This window comes from Zootoca vivipara, chromosome 6, assembly GCF_965207765.1.
Source record: "Zootoca vivipara chromosome 6, rZooViv2.hap1.1, whole genome shotgun sequence".
NCBI lineage: Eukaryota > Metazoa > Chordata > Lepidosauria > Squamata > Lacertidae > Zootoca > Zootoca vivipara.
The window spans coordinates 9,917,121-9,939,994 of NC_142589.1; the positions used below are offsets into that span (position 1 = coordinate 9,917,121).

General features: G+C 46.9%; 1 protein-coding gene across 1 annotated transcript; it reads right to left on the reverse strand.

Annotated features, from left to right (window-relative positions):
* Window positions 1-420: 420 nt before the first annotated feature.
* On the reverse strand, window positions 421-22,277 carry MICOS10 (mitochondrial contact site and cristae organizing system subunit 10). The gene is made up of 4 exons (XM_035119965.3): window positions 22,202-22,277; window positions 6,593-6,640; window positions 4,516-4,625; window positions 421-664 (listed from the first exon to the last, which is right to left on the reverse strand). The coding sequence occupies exons 1-4, from the start codon at window positions 22,266-22,268 to the stop codon at window positions 656-658; spliced, it is 234 nt and encodes a 77-aa protein (XP_034975856.1). The 5' UTR covers window positions 22,269-22,277; the 3' UTR covers window positions 421-655.
* Window positions 22,278-22,874: the final 597 nt, after the last annotated feature.

A 22,874-nucleotide genomic window follows, 5' to 3' on the forward strand; every position in this document is an offset into this window, starting at 1 on the left:
CTGCCTAAGGGTCTCCTGCTGACTTTGAACACAAGAGCGCGCTCCCCTCCTCTGGCTAGAGGGCTAGACCCCACCCCCAGATCCTCTTCTATCTGCCTGCTCATTAATGAGTTTTGGTCTTTTTTCTTTTAAGACAGTTGCTGCTGCTAAAGGACATCTCCAGACTACAGCAAAGATAAAGGGGTTGATCTATGGGGTGGGGCTGCTGCTTTTCTTTAAATTTCTTTAACTGTAAACTTCAGCGGGGGCTGATTGCAAGTGGGAGAGGAACAGAGGACAGCTGTCACTGGGTTGGGGGGGGAGAGAGGCTTTCAAAGAGGAACTTAACCAGGTGGCCCCAGCTGCTAGTTCAAACGGAAAAATAAGCCGCCCCACACATTCCCTTTCTACACACAGCAGACGGGGCAGGAGGCAAGGGGGTGGACTCTCGTTTTTATTTCACTTTCCATAACAGCACCTTCCCCATTTTCATTTCCAAAAGAGGGATTACAAAAAAAAAAAAGATATTCGGTTCCAGGTGTCGCAGGAAAAAAGAGCAACAGGCAGAGCGCTTCCAAAGGCTGTTGCCTCAAGGCCGGGACGCTTCGACCTTCCCAAGGAATTGCCAAGGTGCCGCTGTTCCTCTGGCAAAAGAGAGGCGTGGGTCGGGCCTGCGTCATTGCTCCTGGTGGAAGAAGAAAAAACGGCTTGCGGTTACTCATTTGGCCTTAGGGTTGCAGGTCTGTTCCTGCTGCAGAACTTTAACAGAGCAACATTACGAGCCTGCTGGACCAGGCCAATGGCTCTTCTGGACCAGCATCCTCTTCTCACAGCAGCCACGCAGACACTTCAGTGGGAAACCCACAAGCAGAACCCGAGCACAAGAGCCCGCTCCCCACCTGTGGTTTCTAGCAACTGGTGTTCAGAAGCAGTGCTGCCTCGGATCGTCGAGGAAGCACATAGCCATTGTGGCTAATAGCCATTGACAGCCCTCTCCTCCCCATGGATTTGTTCAATCCTCTTTTACAGCCACCCAAGAGTTACCTTTATATGAAAGGCTCTCCCGCTCTATGACCACAGCTATTCCCCCTCCCTTTAGATCCCTGACATGAGGACTCCCTGGTCTCCAAGCACATCAGGGGAAATGGATTCCTGCATCCAGGAAGTCTCAGCTTTAAGGAAAGGTGCTGCTGTGCTACTGCTGCCTTTGCAAAGACACACTCAAAAGCCTACAGAGCCAAATGCCTGGTGGTATTTCAGCAGAGCAGGAGACTCTTAACCTCGGAGTCGTGGGTTCGACCCTCACGTCGGGCAAAAAGATTCCTGCACTGCAGGGGGTTGGACTAGATGACCCTCGTGGTCCCTTCCAACTCTACAATTCTATGATCGATTGAATTTGAAGAATATTGGAAAAAGATAAGATTCAGATTCGAAGTTTGGTACATTAGGAGGTAAGAACGTATTAGAAAATTGCTATAGAGATTTATACTGTGTTATGTGCGTTCGTCTTTAAAACCAAAATATACATCATGAATTGACAGGAAGTCCGTTAGGTGAATTAAAAAGAAGTATAGAGGACACTGAATAGGCTCTCCTTCGCCTCCTATTCTCAATGTAGAGGAAAAGTAAAAGAAAAAAACGACACAGACACTTAGATACAGTAAAAACATAATGTTTATTGTATTCAAATTATTGTTTAGTACATTTGTTGTTGTTGTTTTAAAACATTTGGTTTAAATAGTATTAAAGATGTAAAAAGGGAGAAAGGAAGAGAAGGGGGGTTGGGGAATGGGAGGGAAAGAGAGGGAGGGAGATATAGGGTAGTTATAAGTTTGATGTACTGTATTTTATAAGTTGATTCTGTATTTCGGTTGGAAAGTTTTTGCATTTTGTATTCATATGTATTGAAAAAATAAAATTTATTTAATAAAAAAAATTCTATGATAAGAGCAAAAGAATACATTTTTTCTTCCTGCTCCCCCACAATTTGAAGAAAAAGAAGTGCTAATACTGTATATGTTTGTGTGTGTGTGTGTGCAACACAGAAACATAGAATTGTAGAGCTGGGATCCTTATCAACTCCTTCCCTTTGCTCCCATATAGACAGTAATTAATTTTTTTTTAGAAAGCAATAGGTTTTATGGAATGTAACAGACTCTGTAAACAGTGAATATAATATCTGAAGATCAAGAGAGTTTGTATTAGGTCGTTTGAGGGAGGGTGATGGAGGTGATAATGAATTTCTATTGTTTAGCTCTCCATTTGCATTGATTATACCTGCAGTAATGAATTACAATTCTATTTTTTACACAAAACAATCCCCCACCAAAAAAGTATTATGCACACCAAGCCCCAATATTAAGCAACATAGAGTTGAGTGCACAGAGTCACAACTTGCCATACTAGAGGGGCTGATTCATGTCCGAAGCTGTTCTGCGATTTGCTCCTCCATAAGAGAGTTTTTGTGCGTTTGTGGGAGGAAGGGAAACCACGAAAAGAGTCGTGTTATAAACTTTATATGGCCGTTTCGCAACATTGCGGGAAGCATGACGCAGTTTTGATGTGGACAGCTGAGTGGTCTGGAGGCCTCAATTCTTCCGGGGGGGGGGGCAGGCGGCGGTGAGGCTGCTAGATGGGTCTGACCCCCCCCCCCACCTATACCAGTCATCAAATTGGAATTAGCAACTGGAAAAGAGAGTCCCTTTTCTTCTCCCATTTGGAAGAAAGCCACAACCAACGCTTGATGGGAGTTAAGTCATCAAACTAATTAGCACTGACGGTGTGCAAAGCCAGACAATTGAGGGCTGGACTGAGAGGTGGGCAGAATGTAGTTTAGGATCAACGGTTAGGTCTCTGGGTGAATCTGCAATCGAAGGCAGCAATGCTTCTGAATATCAGTTGATGGGAAACACAAGTGGGGAGAGTTGCTGTTGCATTCAGGGCCTGTTTGCAGGCTTCCCAGAGGTATCTGACTGGTCACTGAGAGAAGAGGATGCTAGACGAAAATGCTCTTCAATTCTAACAATAAGACTTTTGCACCAGGCTCTGGCTGGTAAATCTTGGGGTTCTAGGAGGAGGGGGGGGGAGGCAGGCAAACACGAAGCTTGCCAATTTCCAAGAGGGTGGAGAAGCAATAGGCAAAGAAAATTCAAGGGAGAATTAGGAGGCAGGAAACCTGCAAGCAAGAAAGAGGCTAAATTGGCTCAAGGATGGTTTGGCTGAGAGGATGAGGAAAGAGGAGAAGCAAAGGGAATGGGGGTTCGGTAAATCAACAAGAGGGGGGGAACCCCACTCCTGGCTGAGTAGGCCAGGAAGCTCTTGCAACCAATCCCCATAGCTGTACCCTGGTTACATTTCCAGATTTATAATCAGAAGAGACAGCACTTCAGAGCCCCCTTGCCAAAGAAAAGTGGCTGAATGGGGCTCTTACAAACTGGGGCTCAACTGAGACCAGGGTTTCCTACTGCACCGTGGGAAAATGGCTGAATCAGAAACTGGGTTGTATCCAACTAAGTTAGAATAGGCTCGCTGAAATGAATGAACCTAAATCAGGTCTGCCCATTAACTTCAACAGGTAGGGCTAGCACTGGATGCAACTCCCCAATCCAAAAGTTTGATAGTTCTAGTTGAGGGCTCAAATAAAGACCAGGGTTTCCTCTGCCACCACAGGCATGAAATTTATCCCCCAATTATTGCTGTTGCAAACGATCCCTGTGACCACCTAGCACTCTTTTAAACTTTATGTATAATTGTCACAGACTTTTACTCTCTTAATTTTCGTGACCATTTGGTTCCACTGGTTACAATCACCCCACCCCAAAGAGCCGTGTGCATTTCTGCCAAATGTGTGAACGCTCTGCGCGTCTGAAACAGACGACTCCAACATGTGAAAGCTTTTGCTGCAAGACATCCATTTGTTTTTAAAAACAACAGTGTCCCACGACCTTTTTTCAAGACGGCCGTCTGCTAGACGCACAAACCTCTTACTCTCAACTGCACTAGTTGTTAAGTTAAAAGGGGGGAAAAATCTGGAAGGCTACCTGCTTTCCCCTGAGTTTATTTATTTATAAAAATATTTATATGATTCTATGATTTGTATACTGCTGTGCCATAAAAAATATCAAAGTGGTTTAAAGCAATGAAAACATAGAACCATACAATAAAAACGTAAAGAAGTTAAAAACAAGGCATCAATTAACCATTGTGGAAACAGGTATTCTTGTTTGCCCGCATAGGCCTGGCAGAATAGAAAAGTTTTCAGCAGGCGTTTAAAAGTTGGCACAGAAGGTGCCTGCTGTTCTTTTAGGAATTACTCCCTACCCCAGACCAAGCAAGTATCTCTATAAGGTCACATTTTAAGCACATTTAAGAGACTCTAAACTGTCATGGTTCCCCTAAAGAATTCTGGGAACCGTAGTTAGCAGTTAACAAACTACTGTCCCCAGGATCTTTTGGGGAAGTTAAAGTGGTATATGAGTGCTTTTAATGTATTATGTGGATGTGACCAAAGAGAGTAGTTCTCAAAAGCAGACTCACCTTGACAAACCGCCCATGGAGAAGGTAAGGAGACCGGAAGTCATGCTGGCAGTTTGAATAAGCCATTCCTAAGCCCATTCCTGACCCGAGAGTGATGGGCCACGTCTTCCCTGGAACAATAGAAAGTGGAAGGGAAGAGAGGGAAAGAGGGAGAACAGAGATGGAAGAACGATGGGAATGTTACTATGAAATATGGTCTGCATCAAGGTCCAGATAATTAGCAATGAAATTCTGCAAGGGCATCAATGATAGCTGGTATAGCAACACAGTGAGAGGTTAAGGGACTGAACTATGAATGAGGAAGTTCTTGGATCAAATCTTATCTCTGTTATGGACCCACTGGTGGGTCTTAGGCAAGCGACTCTCGGGATTAAATCTGAAACAGGGGGCTATTACTGATAGGGATTTTCCTTATAGCAGAAATGGCCCTCCAGGCCTTGCTGAGTGGTCCCTAGAATTCTCCCTAGTTCTGTGCCCCATCAATGGCCCACTTGCCACTCTCCTTTGAGTGCTTTTGCCTAGATGGAATGCATCCTTGAACTGGGAGAAGTGACTCTTGCTTGCCTGAATACAGAGGCATTTGGGGAGGGAGGCTGCAGAAGCCTCAGGCTGACCTACTAAATAAGAGATGAAAGCCATAGATTGCTCTGTCCACATTTGCATTTAGCCCTGCCCACTACTGACATGTGGTTTCCGCCCCCCCCCCCGGAAGACTGCCCGTGAGGGGATGGGGCACGTGGGCTGATAAAGGTTCCCCACCCTTGCCTCACAGGGCTGTTGGAGGGATTGTAACTAGGTGACACATGCAGACCACTATAACAAAATTATTATTCGTTTATTTCATTTATTGCATTGTATATTTATATCCCTCTTTTTTCTCCAAGGAGATCAAGGTGGCATACATGCCCCCCCCCATTTAATTCCCACAGCCAGTGTTTGAAACTCCCATTGTTTTAGGTGCATTTTGAGACAGGGAATATCATTAGCATGAGCAGTTTCTGTGCTCTGGGCGCAGTGCTGAGCCTAAGAATTCGGATTAAAACTGCAGAGTGGAAGGAAAGGAGCAGCTTTTTCTTCCTCCCCACTTCCAGCCACTCTCCCTCTCCTGGTAAGGAAATAGGAGGAGGGAAGTGGCCCCACTCACCTCTGGCCTGGGCCCCACCCACTGACAGCAGCCGACCCCTGAAAGATTGCCCCCTCCAAAGGTGGCAAAGCAAGGGAGGTTCCTCACCCCTGGTTATAAAGAAACCCTCTTTCCACAGCTACTAGGTTTATCTTTTCAAGTGGCTCATCCCTGTTTGCAAATCCTAAAAACCTGCACCCCACCCTATCCCACAAAATGCATGGTGGAGTAAAACCTGTTTTAAAAATGGGTCACGGTGCTGGGCTTTGGAGGGGGAAGACACACAGATGGGCTCCACAGTGCTTGTTGTTTTTTAAACAGAAGGAAGGTATTGCATAAATATATATTAAAAATGTTTATCAAGCTGCAAATGGCTGTTGGAAAGCGCTCTTCCCGTGTGCTCAAATCCCATCCTGATGTCAACAAGGCAGCTTTTATTTAGAGAAAGCAAATACCGCAGTATGTTGAGAGGAGGATCTTTATTTAGAAGGGGCTACCAAACCTGCCTTTGAAACTTAGGCTACAAAACACACATAGAGTTACTAACACATCAGTGGTCATCGACCCTGCGAGTGCGCTGGCTGGGGGCTCACATGAGGTGGGGCTCCCAGCAACCGCTGGAAAGTCACCAGGTTGGGGAAATGGTTGAACTCGCCCAATATTTCCAACTCTGGTCGGCAGTGGAGCTCCAGGATCTCAGGCACAGAAGTGTCTTCATCATCAGCTGCCTACCTGATCTTTTTAACGGGAGGTGTTGGGGACTGAATCTGGGACCTTTCACATGCAAACCACTAAGCTATGGGTCCCTGCTACCCTGCCATCTTCATTGGCCGGCAAATCTCCAAAAGCATAAAGGGAGGGATGGTGGCACAAGGTCCCCTCAGAATGGATGTCAGGAAGACAAGCGCCTGGAGCAGAAGCGGGGTATGCACCTGGCCGCTACCCATCACTTACTTTTGAAGAAGATGACCGAGAAGACAACACCCAACCCAAAGCCAGCACCTGCAAGAGGAAGGAAAGAGTTAGCACAGCCTGCCAGGCCTCTCCACATGCCCACAAGGGAACAATACTATTTGTTACAGGGCATAAGAAGACGCTGCTGGATGAGGCCAATAGCCCATCTACTCCAGCATCCTGTTCTCACAGTGGCCAAGCAGATGCTCCAGTGGGAAACCCACAAGCAGGACCCACAAGCAAGAGCCCTCTCCTCTCCTGTGGTTTCCAGTGACTGGTATGCAGAACCACTGGTGCCTCCAGCTGTCGAGGCAGAGCATAACCATTGTGTCTAGCTACCATCAATAGCCTTAATCTTCCTGAATCTGTCCAATTCTCCAAGCTGATGGCCATCACTGCCTCTCCCTTTCTTTTTTTAAAAAAACAAAAGTGCACAAAAGTACAGCAACAGAAGGAAAAGGCTTATTGGCTTTTACTAGTAGAGACGGCAGGGACTGAAACTGCAACCTTTCACATGCGAAGCAGGAGTGCCTACCGTTTGCTACAGGCCTCCTAAGGACGCCTGATGCCAAATTGGGCCATTGGCCAAGCTAGCCCAGTGCTTATCCTGCTTGCCAAAGGCTTCCCCAGGCCTTGTACCCAAGACTCAGCCGTGGGACCTTCTACACACAGAGGATGTGCTCCTTTGGCCCTGAGTTGCAGTCCCTGGAAAGCCTGGCACGTCTCACTCTGGATGTAAACCTGGAGGCAGCGACCTTCAGAAATGTTCTCCAGATATTGATGGGCCCCCAAAATGGTCTGTGGAGCGCTAACTCAGCCCTGCATCAACAGGATGGGGTCGCCTGGAAGGCCAGTTTATTCCCAAGTCAAGCAGCCCGGAGCAGTCTCGGAGGAAAATTGCTTCCTTTGAGGTCTCCCCGTCCTCTAGCGCTCATTGTGGCTTGGGAAGGTGGGAACTTAAGGGGGCCCTTTGCTCTGCTTTTATTCCCTGTCTGCTTGTTTTCCTTGTAAGTGAGAGCTTTCATCTTTTATTGTTATGAAGTTAAAGGCTAGCCTGGAGGTGCTGGTCTTTAGTGGAAACAGCTGCCTGGTGCATTCACTTTGTGTCCCTTCGGTCAGGTGGGAGGCCCTTCTGGAGCAGCGCCTTGCCCTCTTAAAAGGAAATTGAGCGTGCAAGGCCCCAAACCGACATGGCTGGTTTATTGTTCATGGCAGCTGTAAAGCAAGCACTCTGCCCATGCTCTGGAACACTGTCACGTCCCGAGGCTAAGCACTGTAGAGTCCCATTTATAGGTCAACGTAAGTCATAGATTTGGATTTGGAAGAAGATGCCACAGATCAATACAGTGTGTGGATTTTGCAGGAAGTTCTTCCTGAGATTTTATTTAGATGATATCTTACACATCTTAGTTTAAGCTGAACCCATTACGGGAACTCATTGTTTATCTTGGCAGCGGGGCACGGGGCAGACAAGATCTGAAATCGTATTTAGATGGTGTGCCCCAGGATTGTGAGATACTGCAAGATGATTCCTGGCAAGATAGAAGAGATGACAGGATATTATCCACCATAAAGATTATTAAGGAAAGCCCTGCTGGGTCAGGCAGTCCAGCATGACGTTTTCACCAGATGCCCCAAAGGGAAACCCGCAAGCAGGATTCGAGCACAAGAACACTCTCCCCTCCTGTGGTTTCCAGCAGAAGCATTGCTGCTTCCAACCATGGAGGCAGAGCATAGTCATTGCCTCCATCACATTACAGAACCTTTTGATTGGGGTGATTGGATACTGCAACCAGTGTTACCACACAGCTAGAAGCATGATTTTTGTGGGTTTGTAATTTTAAAATTAGAAAATAAATTTAATTTAAAAAAGATGCCCGGGGGGGGGGGGGCACCTAGAATTTGTAGTCAAGCAGGCATCAAGTCACAAACGACTATTAGCAATGGCTGATGTCTCCCCACCCTACTCCAGCTTCCCCATGGAACAGCTGGTGTTGGGTGTGTGTGTGTGTGGAGAGGGTGTTTATGCTATTAAACCCAAATTACCATCTGCACGGATCCATCAAAAGCACAAACTGTTTGGCCCCCTTGACCCGAGGCTCAAACAAACTCCTTCCCTTGCTACAGATTGCCGTTCCTTTCTTTCTCGAGTACCACTGCTGGAAATCAGGCTGTTTAGAGAAAATAATTATTTCAACACGCAGAACTGGGGGAGGCGGGGAACCGAGGAGATGGGTGGTTCGCTCAAACTGTCCAGCTCAGCAAGTCATGCTGCGGTCCAGCCTTAGACTTCCTGCTCAAGGATGGCTTCTCTCTCTCTCTCCCCCTCTGCCAACTTAAACAAGTTAGCTAATCAATGAGAAATGGTTTACATGGGAGATGGACTGTGCATCACGCGAACACCGACCTTTAAACAGTTGCTTCCGTTTCCATTTTCCATCCTGTTAGGGAAAAACCAATGTCCGATGATTGCCCAGAATACGATAACCACAGAGCTTGGGGGAGGGGACAACTAGATCACTCTAAGTAGATCAAACTGGTGCCCTCCAGATGTGTTAGGAGTGAACATAAGAGCCTGCAGAGCACAGACATCATGGCTAGCAGCCATTGATAACTTTATCCCCCGTGAATAGATTCAGAGCAAGATATCATCTACCCGTATATTCCGGCGTATAAGACGACTGGGCCTACAAGACTACCCCTAATGTTTCCAGTTAAAATATAGAGTTTGGGATATACTCGCCGTATAAGAAATACGATCCGGCATATAAGACGACCCCCAACTTTTGAGAAGATTTCCCTGGGTTAAAAAGTAGTCTTATACGCAGGAATATACAGTATATAAAATCCTTGACCATGGGCTGTGTTGGGTGAGGCTGATGAGAGCTGTAGCCCAGCAACATCTACAAGGGCACAGGGTTGGTGAAGACTGGATCAGGTGAGGAAGATGTGCTGGATTCAATAACAGGGCAGCTTCTTATGGGAATGGCCCCACAGCTCTGGGGCAGAGGCTGTGAGGCTCAGGCAACTTTGGGAGATTTTCAAGAATGTCCTATCCAGCTTCCCACTGCAACCTGGAGGGCCATAAAGACTGATGTCACATGCTAAGGGTTATAATGGAGGGCATCGCCAGTATTTATTGAGAAGAAAATGCGGCAAATGTTCCCCCCTCCCCACTCTGCCCAACCAGCTGCTCAGTTCAAATAATTTCTATCTAGGGCAGTTTTGGTCTGCAATTCAACAGACACCCCCCCCCCAAAAAAAAGAAATTCAAAGCACAAACAGGAATTAAGATCTATGAAACTGTTGCTGTGGACAGTTCTTCGTCCAACCAGGAGGTTGTTGTGGTTCTGCGGTCATCTCCTTAATGTCGCCAAGAAAGCAAAGGGGAGTTTGAGTCAATCTTTCGAAGCCGTGTGTGTCCAACCCCACTGGGGATTTTCTTAGACACAAACGCTGCTGGAACAAATGAGTCTCATCCAAAATAAGTCCCTAGAGGTGAAATGGCCAAGTTGCCAGTTTGGTTACGGACGGTACTGTACAAAGGGACCAGCAAAGAGGCAAAAAGCCACACCAGCCGGTGGCTTTTGCCATTTTGGGGAGCTGCACGCTCAATTTCCTTTTAAGAGGACAAGGCGCTGCTCCAGAAGGGCCTCCCACCTGACCGAGCGGACATCGAGGGACTGCAGCAGGCAGCTGTTTTCACTAAAGACCGGCACCTCCAGGCCAGCCTTTAACTTCATAACAATAAAAGATGAAAGCTCTCACTTACAAGGAAAACAAACAGACAGGGAATAAAAGCCAAATATCTTGCAGTCCCAGACCCCCTCTGGCTTCTCCCTCCCTCCCTCCAAAGCCAGGAGAGGCACAAGAGGAGGGGAAGAGTGGAGGAAAGTGGTTTTCTTCTTTGAGATGGCTTCGGCCACTTGGCCTGGAGGAAAGGGGCCTTCCAGGCAACCCTATCCAATTGACCCAGCACTGAGGTAGGGCCTCACACACCATTTGTGGGTCCCATCGATGCACGGGGAACGTTCCTGAACGAAACATACAGAACTTTACCAACTTGGTGCTCTCTGGATGTTCTGGAGTACAATTCCCAGAAAATTGGAAAAGCCTCAAATTGGATTTTGAAATTAGTTCAGCCAGGCCATAACATCTTTCCTCAATCCTTGGGGAGGCAGGAACTGTGCTTTTGTTCCTCACCCACCCCATGCCAAATGCCAATCTTCTCTGCCACAGATTAATTTCACCTCCAAAGTTTACTCTGTTGCACTGTAAAGGTAAAGGTAAAGGGACCCCTGACCATTAGGTCCAGTCGTGACCGACTCTGGGGTTGCGGCGCTCATCTCGCATTATTGGCCGAGGGAGCCAGCGTATAGCTTCCAGGTCATGTGGCCAGCATGACATAGCTGCTTCTGGCAAACCAGAGCAGCACATGGAAACGCCGTTTACCTTCCCGCTGTAGCGGTTCCTATTTATCTACTTGCATTTTGACGTGCTTTCGAACTGCTAGGTTGGCAGGAGCTGGGACCGAGCAACGGGAGCTCACCCCGTCGCAGGGATTCGAACCACTGACCTTCTGATCAGCAAGCCCTAGGCTCAGTGGTTTAACCACAGCGCCACCTGGGTCCCTGTTGCACTGTAAGTATTGCAAATGGAGCAATGACACAGAAAGATGAATTACATACAAAGTTTTTTTCCCAAACCAAAGGCACGTGCTACACTAGCCATTGGCATATATAATGTCATTCCAATTTCATAAAAAATGGGTTTTTTCTTTTAAGTCCTCTTGTCAATTCACCCCTTTCCTCTCATCTCCTCAAAGAAAAAAGAAGACCCTTTTCCAATAGCTGCAATCCTGCCAAATGTCAGGTTTGCGTAGGCAATTAATCTACATTCTTTTAATATAAGCACTGGCCATATTTTAATGCAGACAAGTGACATTTGCAACAAAATCATGCAGTTTTATCCTTCACCAAGGTGCTGCTACTCAAGTGTTCTAGAAAGCCAGTTCTGCCCTCTTCCAGTACACTCACTTTCTCTTCCCCCCCCCACTATAATTTTTCCTTTACATCTGAAATTCAACACCCCTTGGCTGATAAGTTTACTGCTTTGTATTGGGTTAAACCACAGAGCCTAGGGCCTGCCGATCAGAAGGTTTGAATCCCCGCGACAGGGCGAGCTCCCATTGCTCGGTCCCAGCTCCTGCCAACCTAGCAGTTCGAAAGCACCACAAAGTGCAAGTAGATAAAAATACAAAATGAAAAAAATACAAAATGAGAACACAAAACAAAAACAAGACTAACACCAGCAAAAAAACCCCTACACATTTAAAAAAACATTATTAATCAGCCGGATGCCTGGTTGAAGAAAAACACTTTCGCCTGGTGCCTAAAGTTCAAATCAAATCAAAGCTTTATTACGGTTATATACCAGCTATTAAGGGACCCAGGTGGCGCTGTGGGTTAAACCACTGAGCCTAGGGCTTGCTGATCAGAAGGTCAGCGGTTCGAATCCCTGTGACGGGGTGAGCTCCCGTTGCTCGGTCCCAGCTCCTGCCAACCTAGCAGTTCGAAAGCACGTCAAAGTGCAAGTAGATAAATAGGAACCGCTACAGCGGGAAGGTAAACGGCGTTTCCGTGTGCTGCTCTGGTTCGCCAGAAGCGGCTTGGTCATGCTGGCCACATGACCTGGAAGCTGTACGCCGGCTCCCTCGGCCAGTAAAGCGAGATGAGCACTGCAACCTCAGAGTCGTCCGCGACTGGACCTAATGGTCAGGGGTCCCTTTACCGTTACCTGGCTATTTGGAAGGAAGGTTGCCCCTTGGGGTTTCCTTTATAAAATATGCCGTGCACTTGTGTATTTATTGCACTTATATCCCCACCTGCCACCCCCGCAATGAGATCAAGATGGCATTAATGGCTCTCCCTCTCATTTAATCCCTGCAACAACCCTGTGATGTAGTTTAAGCTGAGAGGCAGTGACTGGCCCCAAGGTCACATCCAGTGAGCTTCTTTGCCAGGTGGGGATTTGAACCCTGGTCTCCCAGGTCTTGGGACCCAGGTGGCGCTGTGGGCTAAACCACTGAGCCTAGGGCTTGCTGATCAGAAGTTCGGCGGTTCGAATCCCTGTGACGGGGTGAGCTCCCGTTGCTTGGTCCCAGCTCCTGCCAACCTAGCAGTTCGAAAGCACATCAAAATGCAAGTAGATAAATAGGAACCGCTATAGCGGGAAGGTAAACGGCGTTTCCATGTGCTGCTCTGGTTTGCCAGAAGCGGCTTTGTCATGCTGGCCACATGACCTGGAAGCTATACGCCGGCTCCCTCGGCCAATAATGCGAGATGAGCGCGCAACCCCAGAGTCGGTCACGACTGGACCTAATGGTCAGGGGTCCCTTTACCTTTACCTCCCAGGTCTTACTTACTCCAACACTTGGGGTCCCCCCTGAGCATACAGATACCTCCTTTCTCTCTCTCTCTCTCCACCCCCACACCTGCATTTGCCACCAAAACTGGCTCTTCATACAGTTCTGATCAGCTTGACACTGATTTGGTCTTCCAAATCAGTCAAGTTCTGGAGACAGAAGGGCTATTTGGAAGACTAATCCTGATCCCTCAGAGTCACCATGTATTTTCCAGTTTGGAGACTCATGCTAACTAGTCAGAATTGGGTTTGAGAATTGAAGGAATACAGGGGCACAGGCAATTTCCCAGACTCTCTGCTCCAGCTTCAGACTTCAAAGCAATCTGCAGTATTATTTCACTCCCACAGAACCGATCCTCAAAGCTTTCCTTCTCCCCAGGCATCGGACCCCCACAGCTGCAGCTGTTGGGAAGCCGGACAGCACCCCCCCTTTACTGCCCCCCACTTATTCCACCGCTTATTAGATGAACAGATGCTGAATAAGACTTCTCCTAATTACCTTCCACCCACCTACAAGAAGAGAACAGATTGGTCTCTTAAGAAACTAAGAAAAGCCTGCTGGCTCAGGCCAGTGGCTCATCTAGTCCAGCATCCTGTTCTCACAGTGGCCAACCCAAACCTGGAAGCTCCATTTAGCTAGGGTTGCCATATTTCAAAAAGTGAAAATCCTTTGCCCAAGGTTGTTTTCCCGGACATTTCCGTCCGGGCACAGCTTAAGGGGGCTGAATAATTCCAGACGTATGGCAACCCTACATGATGTTAGGCCATGAACCTGTCCAATGTCTATCTGAGTGGTTATCTCTGACTATAGAAGCAGAAAATCCCCTAAATTATAAACAGCAGGAAACTACAATTGAAGGTCAAGTTGATCACCTCCCCACCCTCAAAAGAAAATCCTTATAATTTAAAAACCTGTATTTTGAAAAGGAATATTTAATAGTTTGAAGTGTTTTATTCCAAGATGTCAAAACAAACAAAGGATTAGAGGCGAAAGGCACATTAGTGTCTTCCAGAGAGGAGTGGGCAATTTATCAACTTGCAGGCTGTTGCCAGTTCATGTACAGGCGTGGCTCTACAGGAAAACATGGCTTGCAAAGGAGTGGGTGCCCAGAAGGGAGCCATCAGATATGCTTGCCAGGAAAGGAGCAGCTTTCTCCTGGTCACTTGCCCACCAACAAGTGGATTAAAGCCCCTTAGATCACTTCCTTCATTTAATTGTTTCCAAACCCACTACTATGACAACTTCAGAACAGCCCAACTTCACTGCTTTTGAAGGATGAGGAAGGGCTGTTTCGGCTCGCAGCTCCTTTTGTGGAAGTGGAGTGGAATTGTGCCCTCCCCACCGGGAAAAACAGCCCGCATCTCAGCAGTGGCATTGCCGCTGCTGAACAGGGATGTGTTCAGCATATGTAACAGGGATGCCTTTCACATCACACGTCATCAGGAGAAGCTATCAGGTTCACTTCCCACCTCCACTTATAACAGCAATACAGGAGAGTTTTTTTCCTCCAAGGCTCCTGATAAAATGAAACTTATCCTGGGTAAGAAATGGAGGCAAAGAGGGTTGTATCAAACAACAGAGTAGACTCGTTGAAATTAATGGACATAGCTTATCTAGGCCCATTCATTTCAATGGGTCCACTCCACTCTGAATAGGACTAACGTGAGATACAACCCAGAGTTTTCAGTCCAAATAAGGTTTGGAGTGTTAGCCCTACTTGCAGTCGGAGTAGACTGATTGAAAATAAAGCGCTCAGGCCCACTAATTCCAGTTGGTCTACTGTGGGTAGGACTAAGATTGGACATAACCCTTTCCTTTTTAAACAAAACATCAACTCTGCAGGCACTCTGCACCTGACCCAGTAGAAGCTTACCAGAAAGAGCAGCAAACCATCCAGCAAATCAAGCACACACCCCACTTTTTTCAGACTTAGATGTCTAAAATTTAGATGTATCCCCATACATAGAACAGTATATATCTGTAAAGCATGTTCTTGTGGATCACTTTATAAGAACATGTTTTACAGATGTATACCATTCTATGTATGGGAATACAGATTTTCATAATATATTTTCAGGATACCCTGGGGAAATCTTAAAAAATAAAAAATTGTTTCATTGCCTTGTTGCTTGTTTTCCTGAAGTTTTTGCAAGTCATGTTTTGCTTTTTTTCATAAAATAACTTTGTTGAATAAATATATGGACTTTTATTTCTAAATGGCTTTACATCTTAAGGATTTATCAGGCCTGCATGTTTGGATTCAGCAAAAAAGGAAATCAGAAACTGCTCCCAGAGAATTATGCGGGACCTGGTGGGTTTGGAATGCCACTGTCAACTAGGCAAAGCTCATTTATGCTTACCACTGCAACTGCGGCCCTGGCTCTGTGCGTGCATGTCATTAATTCCTGATACATGTGAAATAAGCATCACTGCTCCCTTTCACGCTCTGGGCCAAGTGCCTGTGCCTAAACACGACTCTGGCCCAGTTCAAGCAGGTGGTGAGAAACTCCTGCTGGGAAACCTCTGGCAGGGCTTCGGTTGGGAAAAATTGAGTCAATTGCCTTGCGCAATCCTCAGAACAAGGCGTGTGTTTGGTTCGAGCAAGAGCTGGGGGCATGCACACCGACAGGGGATCTACATGCTCCTCTGCAGCAGTTTATTGTGAGGGCAGCCTGCAAAGCTAAGATCTTTCCCCTGCTTATGAGCGTAGGACATAAGAGAAGCCTGCTGGATCAGGCCAATGGAGCATCTAGTCCAGGCTCCTGTTCTCACAGCAGCCAATGCCTGTGGGAAACCCTCAAGCAGGACGAGGGCAACAGTGTCAGATGCTGAATGGTTCCCCCATTGGCACAACAGGCCCCATCTCTCAATGGTTCCCTCATTACTGCAGCCTCACACAGAGGCAAGATCATCCGACTGTTTGCCACTGCTGTGGACTAATCAACCAGTATTCAGAAGCACTGCTGTCTCTGACTGTGAAGGCAGAAACAGAACCATCATGGCTAGTTACTGTATCAGATACTCTACCAGGTGAGACAACTGATCCATCTAGAACCGGTGTGCGCAGGTTTTGCCCCTGCAGATGTCGCTGAACTACAACTCCCAGCCTCAGCAAGGATGGCCAATAGCCAAGGATGTAATGAGAGTTGTGGTTAAGAAGCATCTAGAACAGGCTTCCTCGAACTCGGCCCTCCAGATGTTTTGAGACTACAATTCCCATCATCCCTGACCACTGGTCCTACTAGCTAGGGATCATGGGAGTTGTAGGCGAAAAACATCTGGAGGGCAGAGTTTGAGGAAGCTTGATCTAGAAGGCCAAAGGTTCCCCATACTTGATATATAACACCATCAAGATAACTTGTCTCTTTATGAAGATCTGCAAAAGGCTACTTCTTCCCAAGCTGTCGGCAGCAAAAACAGAAAAGAGGTAGGTAGGTGGCAAGGGGCAAACAAAGGCAAATGCAGTACTTAAGCTTGGTTACTGGTGGGGATGAAGAGTAAGGTATTAAACCAAATACCTTGTAGTAGAAGGGACAGTTGCAGTACCAGCCACAAATAAGTCAAATGCTGACTTTTTAAACGGGACAGCTTCACATTGATGCAAGCTCTCACATTTCACAGAAGTTTTCATCACTTCACCTTACTGTGAAGTCTGTGAAACCCAAGAGCTTGCACACACTCACATCTAACTCAACAGCCTCAAAATTTGCTGTGCACAAAGGGGCTCACCAAACCCACCTCTCAAGATGCAGAAGTACGCATATAAATGCAATGAATAAGCTCTTCTGCTTACCTGCTTAAGAAAGCTGGAGGGGCCAGGCAGATTGTCAGTCACCAACCAAGCATCCAGAGATCTCCAAATGGTTGCAATTGGGCCTGTGCCAATAGCAAAATGCGTCTGGCACTTAGGGGATTTTGGGCACTGACCCACAGGCACTTTGCTGTGTGATTATGCTTTGTTTTAAAGATGTCTGACTATGGAATTGCTCTAAACTCTGATAATATCCATCAATACTTTGTAGATGGTTTATGAAAAGATTACAACAAGTTCATGAAGGGGAAGTCTTATCAACCACTAAACTGTCCCTTCATCTTCCAACGCAATTTACCTATGACTGTCAGGTGCTAGGGACAAACATGGGCCACGGTTCAGTGGAAGAGCACCCACATTGTACACAGAAGGCCCCAGGTTCAATTCCCATCACCTCCAGGTAGGCTGGGAATGTCCTGTATGAAATCCTGGAGAGCTGCTGTCAGTCAACGTGGACAGCACTACCCTAGATAAGACAGTTGACTCAGTCAAAGGCAGCTTCCTATGTGTTCTAAAGGAAGGGCCATAGCTCAGTGGCGGGGTATCCACTTTGCATTCAGAAGTTCCTGGGTTCAAATCTCCAACATCAACTTCGTTGGACTGGTCATATTGTGCGGATGCCTGATGATCGTCTTCCAAAGCAACTACTCTATTCCGAACTTTAAAATGGAAAGCGTAATGCTGGTGGTCAACAAAAGAGGTTTAAAGACTGTCTCAAGGCAAATCTTTAAAAATGTAGTATAAACACTGACAACTGGAAAACACTGGCCTGCAAGCTCTCCAGTTGGAGAACAGCCTTTACCAAAGGTGTCATGGGCTTTGAAGACACTCGAACTCAGGGCGCAAGGGAGAAATGTGCTAAGAGGAAGGCACACTTGGCAAATCCACACCATGATCAACTCCCGCCCGGAAACCAATGTCCCCACTGTGGAAGGACGTGTGTATTCAGAAATGGCCTCCACAGTCACTTATGGACTCATTGTTAAAACCATGTTTATGGAAGACAATCTTACTCAGCTACGAGTGATCGCCAAAGAGGAAGAAGAAGAAGAGCCGATGCCTCCATACTCTCCTTGTGGGCTTTTTGGAGGCATCTAGTGGGCCACTGCTATAACAGGTGCTGGACCAGAGATAGTTTCTCTTTAGCCTAATCCAGCAGGATTCTACTTAGGTTGTTTATGAATCCAGAAACCTTCTTATCACATCCTCAATCCCTCTTACAAAGCATGAGACACCTGCTCATTTAAAATCAAATTAATACCTACCCAGAAGAAGCCAGAGGAGAAGAAAATTGCAACAGCAAGCACAAATCGAATTATTAACTCATTTGCAATTCAAACTGGATCATTGTTATTTCTTCTTGCTCTTCTTACCCACCCCACTTGCATGTAAACAAGTCTTATAACACAAAACTTAAAAGCACTTTCTCCCGGTATGGGAACGGATGAGTTGGCTGCAAACAGAAACCTCAAAACCGCAGCCAACTCTGGGCGCAATATTACTGGGAACATGTTGCACAACTAATTTCAAAGGGGTTCATGGGAGGTTTTCAGTGTAGGAGTGCAGGTGAAACAAGACACATCGGGAGGCGGCCACCCTCCACCCTCCTACCTTGGGAAAGAGGGCAGAGTCCCAACCTCTTCTCACTAATGCTCATCAGTGACAACGAAAACAAATCAACTTAGTGACCCCCAAACCATAACCAAGCCTGGATATGAGCATGCCAAAAATTGGGCAAAGGACACCTCTTATATAGCATTTGCGGCTTCCAATGCAGATTGGCTGAGCTGACATGATGGCATAGAATGTTCACAAACTTCCTAAGTGCTCAGGGAAGGGGAAATATTTTAATTTGGCTGGGATTAATACGATCACACATGTCCTAAAGACAGTAATAGCTTTGCAGGACAGGTCAAAGACTGGAAAGAAATCCCAAGAGGCAGCCAAGCTAAGAAAACCTTTTGACAAGATGGAGGTGATAGGAACCAGAGGCAAGAAGGGGCTGGTGGGGGATCAAATTTACACATTAGTTTGAACTCATTCTCTGCCTGTACTAAGCAAGCACCAGTAAATAAGTCCAGCTATTCCCAACTATTGCTTCCTTGTGTCTCAACACAGACCCACCCCTTCACCCACCCTTCAGGTTTCTATTTCACAGCCATCAGAAGAGCATGACTGCTGGATCAGGCCAAGGCCCAACTAGTCTAGCATCCTGTTCTCACAGAGGCCCACCAAAGGCCTATAAGCAGGACATGAGAACAACTGCCTTCTCTATCCCCTACTGTGAGATGGGGATCCGCCCAAGGCAGAACTTCATAGCTGAGTTGGTATTTGAACCCAGATCTTCCCAGCAGAAATCCAACATACACACTATCTACTGCACCAACATGGATCTCATTTAGGCAAGTTCCTCCTCATATCACACCTCAGGAGAAATCCAACTCTCATCAATACCTCAGTCTCCTGCAAACTAAGTTCTACTCAGAGTAGGTAGGCCCCCTGAAATAAGTGAACTTGGTTAGTCAGTTATTAATTTCAATGGGTTAGAACTCACATACAACCCATTCACATTGGATGTCGACCCATTCCTGTGCCTCAGGTGGTCACCTTTTTGTTTGACAGATGTGCGTGTTTAACAGATGTGGGTCAAGCAGAAATTCCATGGGGAAAACCTCTCCCCAGTAGGTAGGTGTGTCCCCCAGATCAAACTTCACACTCGCAATAAACTTGTTATTGTTAGGTGACCTTAGGAAAGCAACTCCCCTTTCAGCCCCAAACCTGCAATATTGGGATAACACTGGACTACCTCACAGGCTTGTTGTAATGCATTACAAGAAGAGAATGTTAGGTGAGACACTTTTTGAAATTCTGAAAGCTCTATGAATGGTGACTAAAAGGTAGCAAAATGATTTGTCACTATGAGACAGGGGTCTCTCTCTCTCTCTCTCTCTCTCTCTCTCTCTCTCTCTCTCTCCCTCTCTCTCTCTCCCTCTCTCTCATACACCACAAAGAATCCTCCAACTTTAGTCATACAGTCCCCTGCAAAACCTTTGTCAAAGACAGCCTGGTTTTTCAGTGTCAGAGGATCGGTTCATATGAGAGTCAGTGTGGTATACTGATTAGTGTTGGAATAAGGCCTAAGGGAAGGGACGCGGGTGGCGCTGTGGGTTAAACCACAGAGCCTAGGGCTTGCCGATCAGAAGGTCGGCGGTTCGAATCCCCACGACAGGGGTGAGCTCCCCTTGCTCAGTCCCAGCTCCTGCCAACCTAGCAGTTCGAAAGCACATCAAAGTGCAAGTAGATAAATAGGTACCAATACAGCGAGAAGGTAAATGGTGTTTCCGTGTGCTGCTCTGGTTCGCCAGAAGCGGCGTTGTCATGCTGGCCACATGACCTGGAAGCTGTACGCCGGCTCCCTCGGCCAATAATGAGAGATGAGTGTCGCAACCCCAGAGTTGGTCACGACTACACCTAATAGGCAGGGGTCCCTTTACCTTTACCTAAGGCCTAAGAGACCAGGGTTCAAATCCCCACTCAGTCATGAAGCTCACTGGGCGAGCTTGGGACAGTCACTGCCTCTCAGCCTAACCTACCTCACACAAGGTTGTTGTGAGGAGTAAATGGGGGGGGGGGTATGTATGTCACTGTGAGCTCCTTGGAGAAAAAGATGGGATATAAATGCAATGCAACAAATAAAATAAATATAGGAAAGCCAGGGGCACCACTGTGGTTGGAAGTGAACCTACCCCCTACCATCAATAACCTGCAATGGCCCCATCAACTAGGAATTGGTAGTACAGTGGAACCTCGGTTTATGAACACCTCGGTTTATGAATTTTCGGTTTATGAACGCCGCGGACCCATCTGGAACGGATTAATTCACTTTCCATTACTTTTAATGGGAAAGTTCGCTTCAGTTTATGAACGCTTCAGTTTATGAACAGACTTCCGGAACCAATTACACCCATGTTTCAGTTTATGAACGCTTCAGTTTAAGTACTCCGCGGACCCGTCTGGAACGGATTAATCCACTTGCCATTACTTTCAATGGGAAAGTTCGCTTCAGTTTATGAACGGTTACTCCGCGGACTGTCTGGAACGGATTAATCCACTTGCCATTACTTTCAATGGGAAAGTTCGCTTCAGTTTATGAACAGACTTCCGGAACCAATTGTGTTCATAAACCGAGGTACCACTGTAGTAGCTAAAAGATAACACCACAGATCTACAGTTATTAGTTTTGATTTCACTTCTGCCAAGCCCAAGGACAAAACCATGTGGCTTTAGGCAAATCACTCTGACAGCATTATCCCCACCCCCATACTGAGGGCTCCCCCACCTTACAGGACTGATACAACAACTGCTATGATGGCGTGTTCAAACGGCTTAAAATTACAGAAATGATACACATATTGCTGTTATTTTGTAACTGAACATTACCGCCCACGCTTCCAGGGAGCAGAATCTCAGTCTTTCCCAGACTGGCTCACCCACAATCCTTTTATTTGGATGTGCTAGGATTTGAACATGTGACGTCTGCCATGCAAAAAAGGCGCTCAACCAATGAACTATGCCTCCACCAGACCTGTAAACACACCCTGACAGCATGATTCTTGTTACTGCTGAAGAAGATCTGAAGAAGATCTTCAGTACATATCTGAAAAAGTGTGCATGCACACGAAAGCCTCATACTGTACTAATGACAAACTTACTTGGTCTCTAAGGTGCTACTGGAAGGAATTTTTTTTATTTTTTGTTTCGACTACGTAGACCAACACGGCTACCTACCTGTAACTAGTAAAAACTGGGGTCTGGCTTTTGCTGCCCAACTCCCCATGGGACTCTGAGTCCCCTATGTCCATGATCGGTCAGAGAAGAATGAATGGAGGCAGGATCCGGTGGAAAGCAAGGCATATATTTATTTTTCTGTTGCAACAGAGTTCCCTCCCCTCCTTACAGGAAGAAAGGTCTGTGATGAGGGGGGCAAGATATTATATATATATACACAATGACTGCTTTTGAAAAGCAGGCTGCCGTATTTAAGAATTTGGTTGGTTTTTTAAAGTGGGTTGCAATGTTTTGGATGCATTGCAACTCCTTTAAAAAATGCCTTTCAAAACTGCGTGCGTGCATAAATAACTTATCCCTGCAGCATGACGATTTATTGGCAAGCCAGGCACCGGCCCTCTAATCCTAAGGACATAGCTGCTAAATGCACGAGGCCTCACTCCAGGCGAGGATAACCTGAGCAGGGCTAGAGCAAGGGCTGCCCCTTCCTTAACCCAGGTCTTCCTCCCCCTCAGCACCACACCCTAGACACAAGGCGAGCCCCCTCCCGCTCCCTATTCCACAGTTCCCACCCTCGCCCCCTTACCCAGCTTGACGGCGGAGTCAGCCAAGCACCGGTCCCACTTCCTTCCCAAATCACCCTCCGACGCCATCTTGGCCACCGCCTCCTGCTCCCTCTAAGAGCTGCCACTCAGCCTTCCCGCCCGCCTCCTTAAGCATTAAGTCTCGCGAGAGATACTGCTGCTGTAGCTGACAGCGGGCGGCTCTCGCGAGCGTCCAAAGGAGTTGAAGGGAAGGGACGAGAAAGGTTTTCCGCTTTCGCGGCCTCAGCTTCCGCTGCCCCACCCGGCATAACTGGCTCCCGTTGCCAAGGGTAGCCAGGGTTATCCTTAGCAACCTGGGCCGGAGGCTTGACCTTGGGGCGGAAACCGGCTAGGCCCGAAAGAGAAAGGCTAGCTAGGATGAAGGAGGCATCCTAGGTTGCAGGCCTCGTTGATTGTAATCTGCGGGCATCTTCCTCTCCAGAAAGCACACGTGGCCCTTCAGCCTGTCAGTTTTATTGTGTGGTATTTACAAACCCCTTTTCCAAAGATATGAGTGTAAATGCAGATCAAAAACAAACCCACCACGTTACTTTGTTGGGCAAGGGCATAGGGTGGTTCTGGGTTCAAATCCCCACAGCCATGGAGCTCACTATGTGAGGTAAGGCCAGCCACTTAGCCTACACTACCTCGCAGGGTTGTTCTGAAGATTAAAAA

Bases quoted from the DNA above. Each gene is read 5' to 3' on its own strand.
- MICOS10 (XM_035119965.3), bottom strand. From the start codon at position 22,268: ATGGCGTCGGAGGGTGATTTGGGAAGGAAGTGGGACCGGTGCTTGGCT. The intron at 6,641-22,201 runs GTAAGGGGGCGA...TTCCTCTTGCAG, and splicing joins TGACTCCGCCGTCAAGCTGG to GTGCTGGCTTTGGGTTGGGT. The intron at 4,626-6,592 runs GTAAGTGATGGG...CTATTGTTCCAG, and splicing joins CTCGGTCATCTTCTTCAAAA to GGAAGACGTGGCCCATCACT.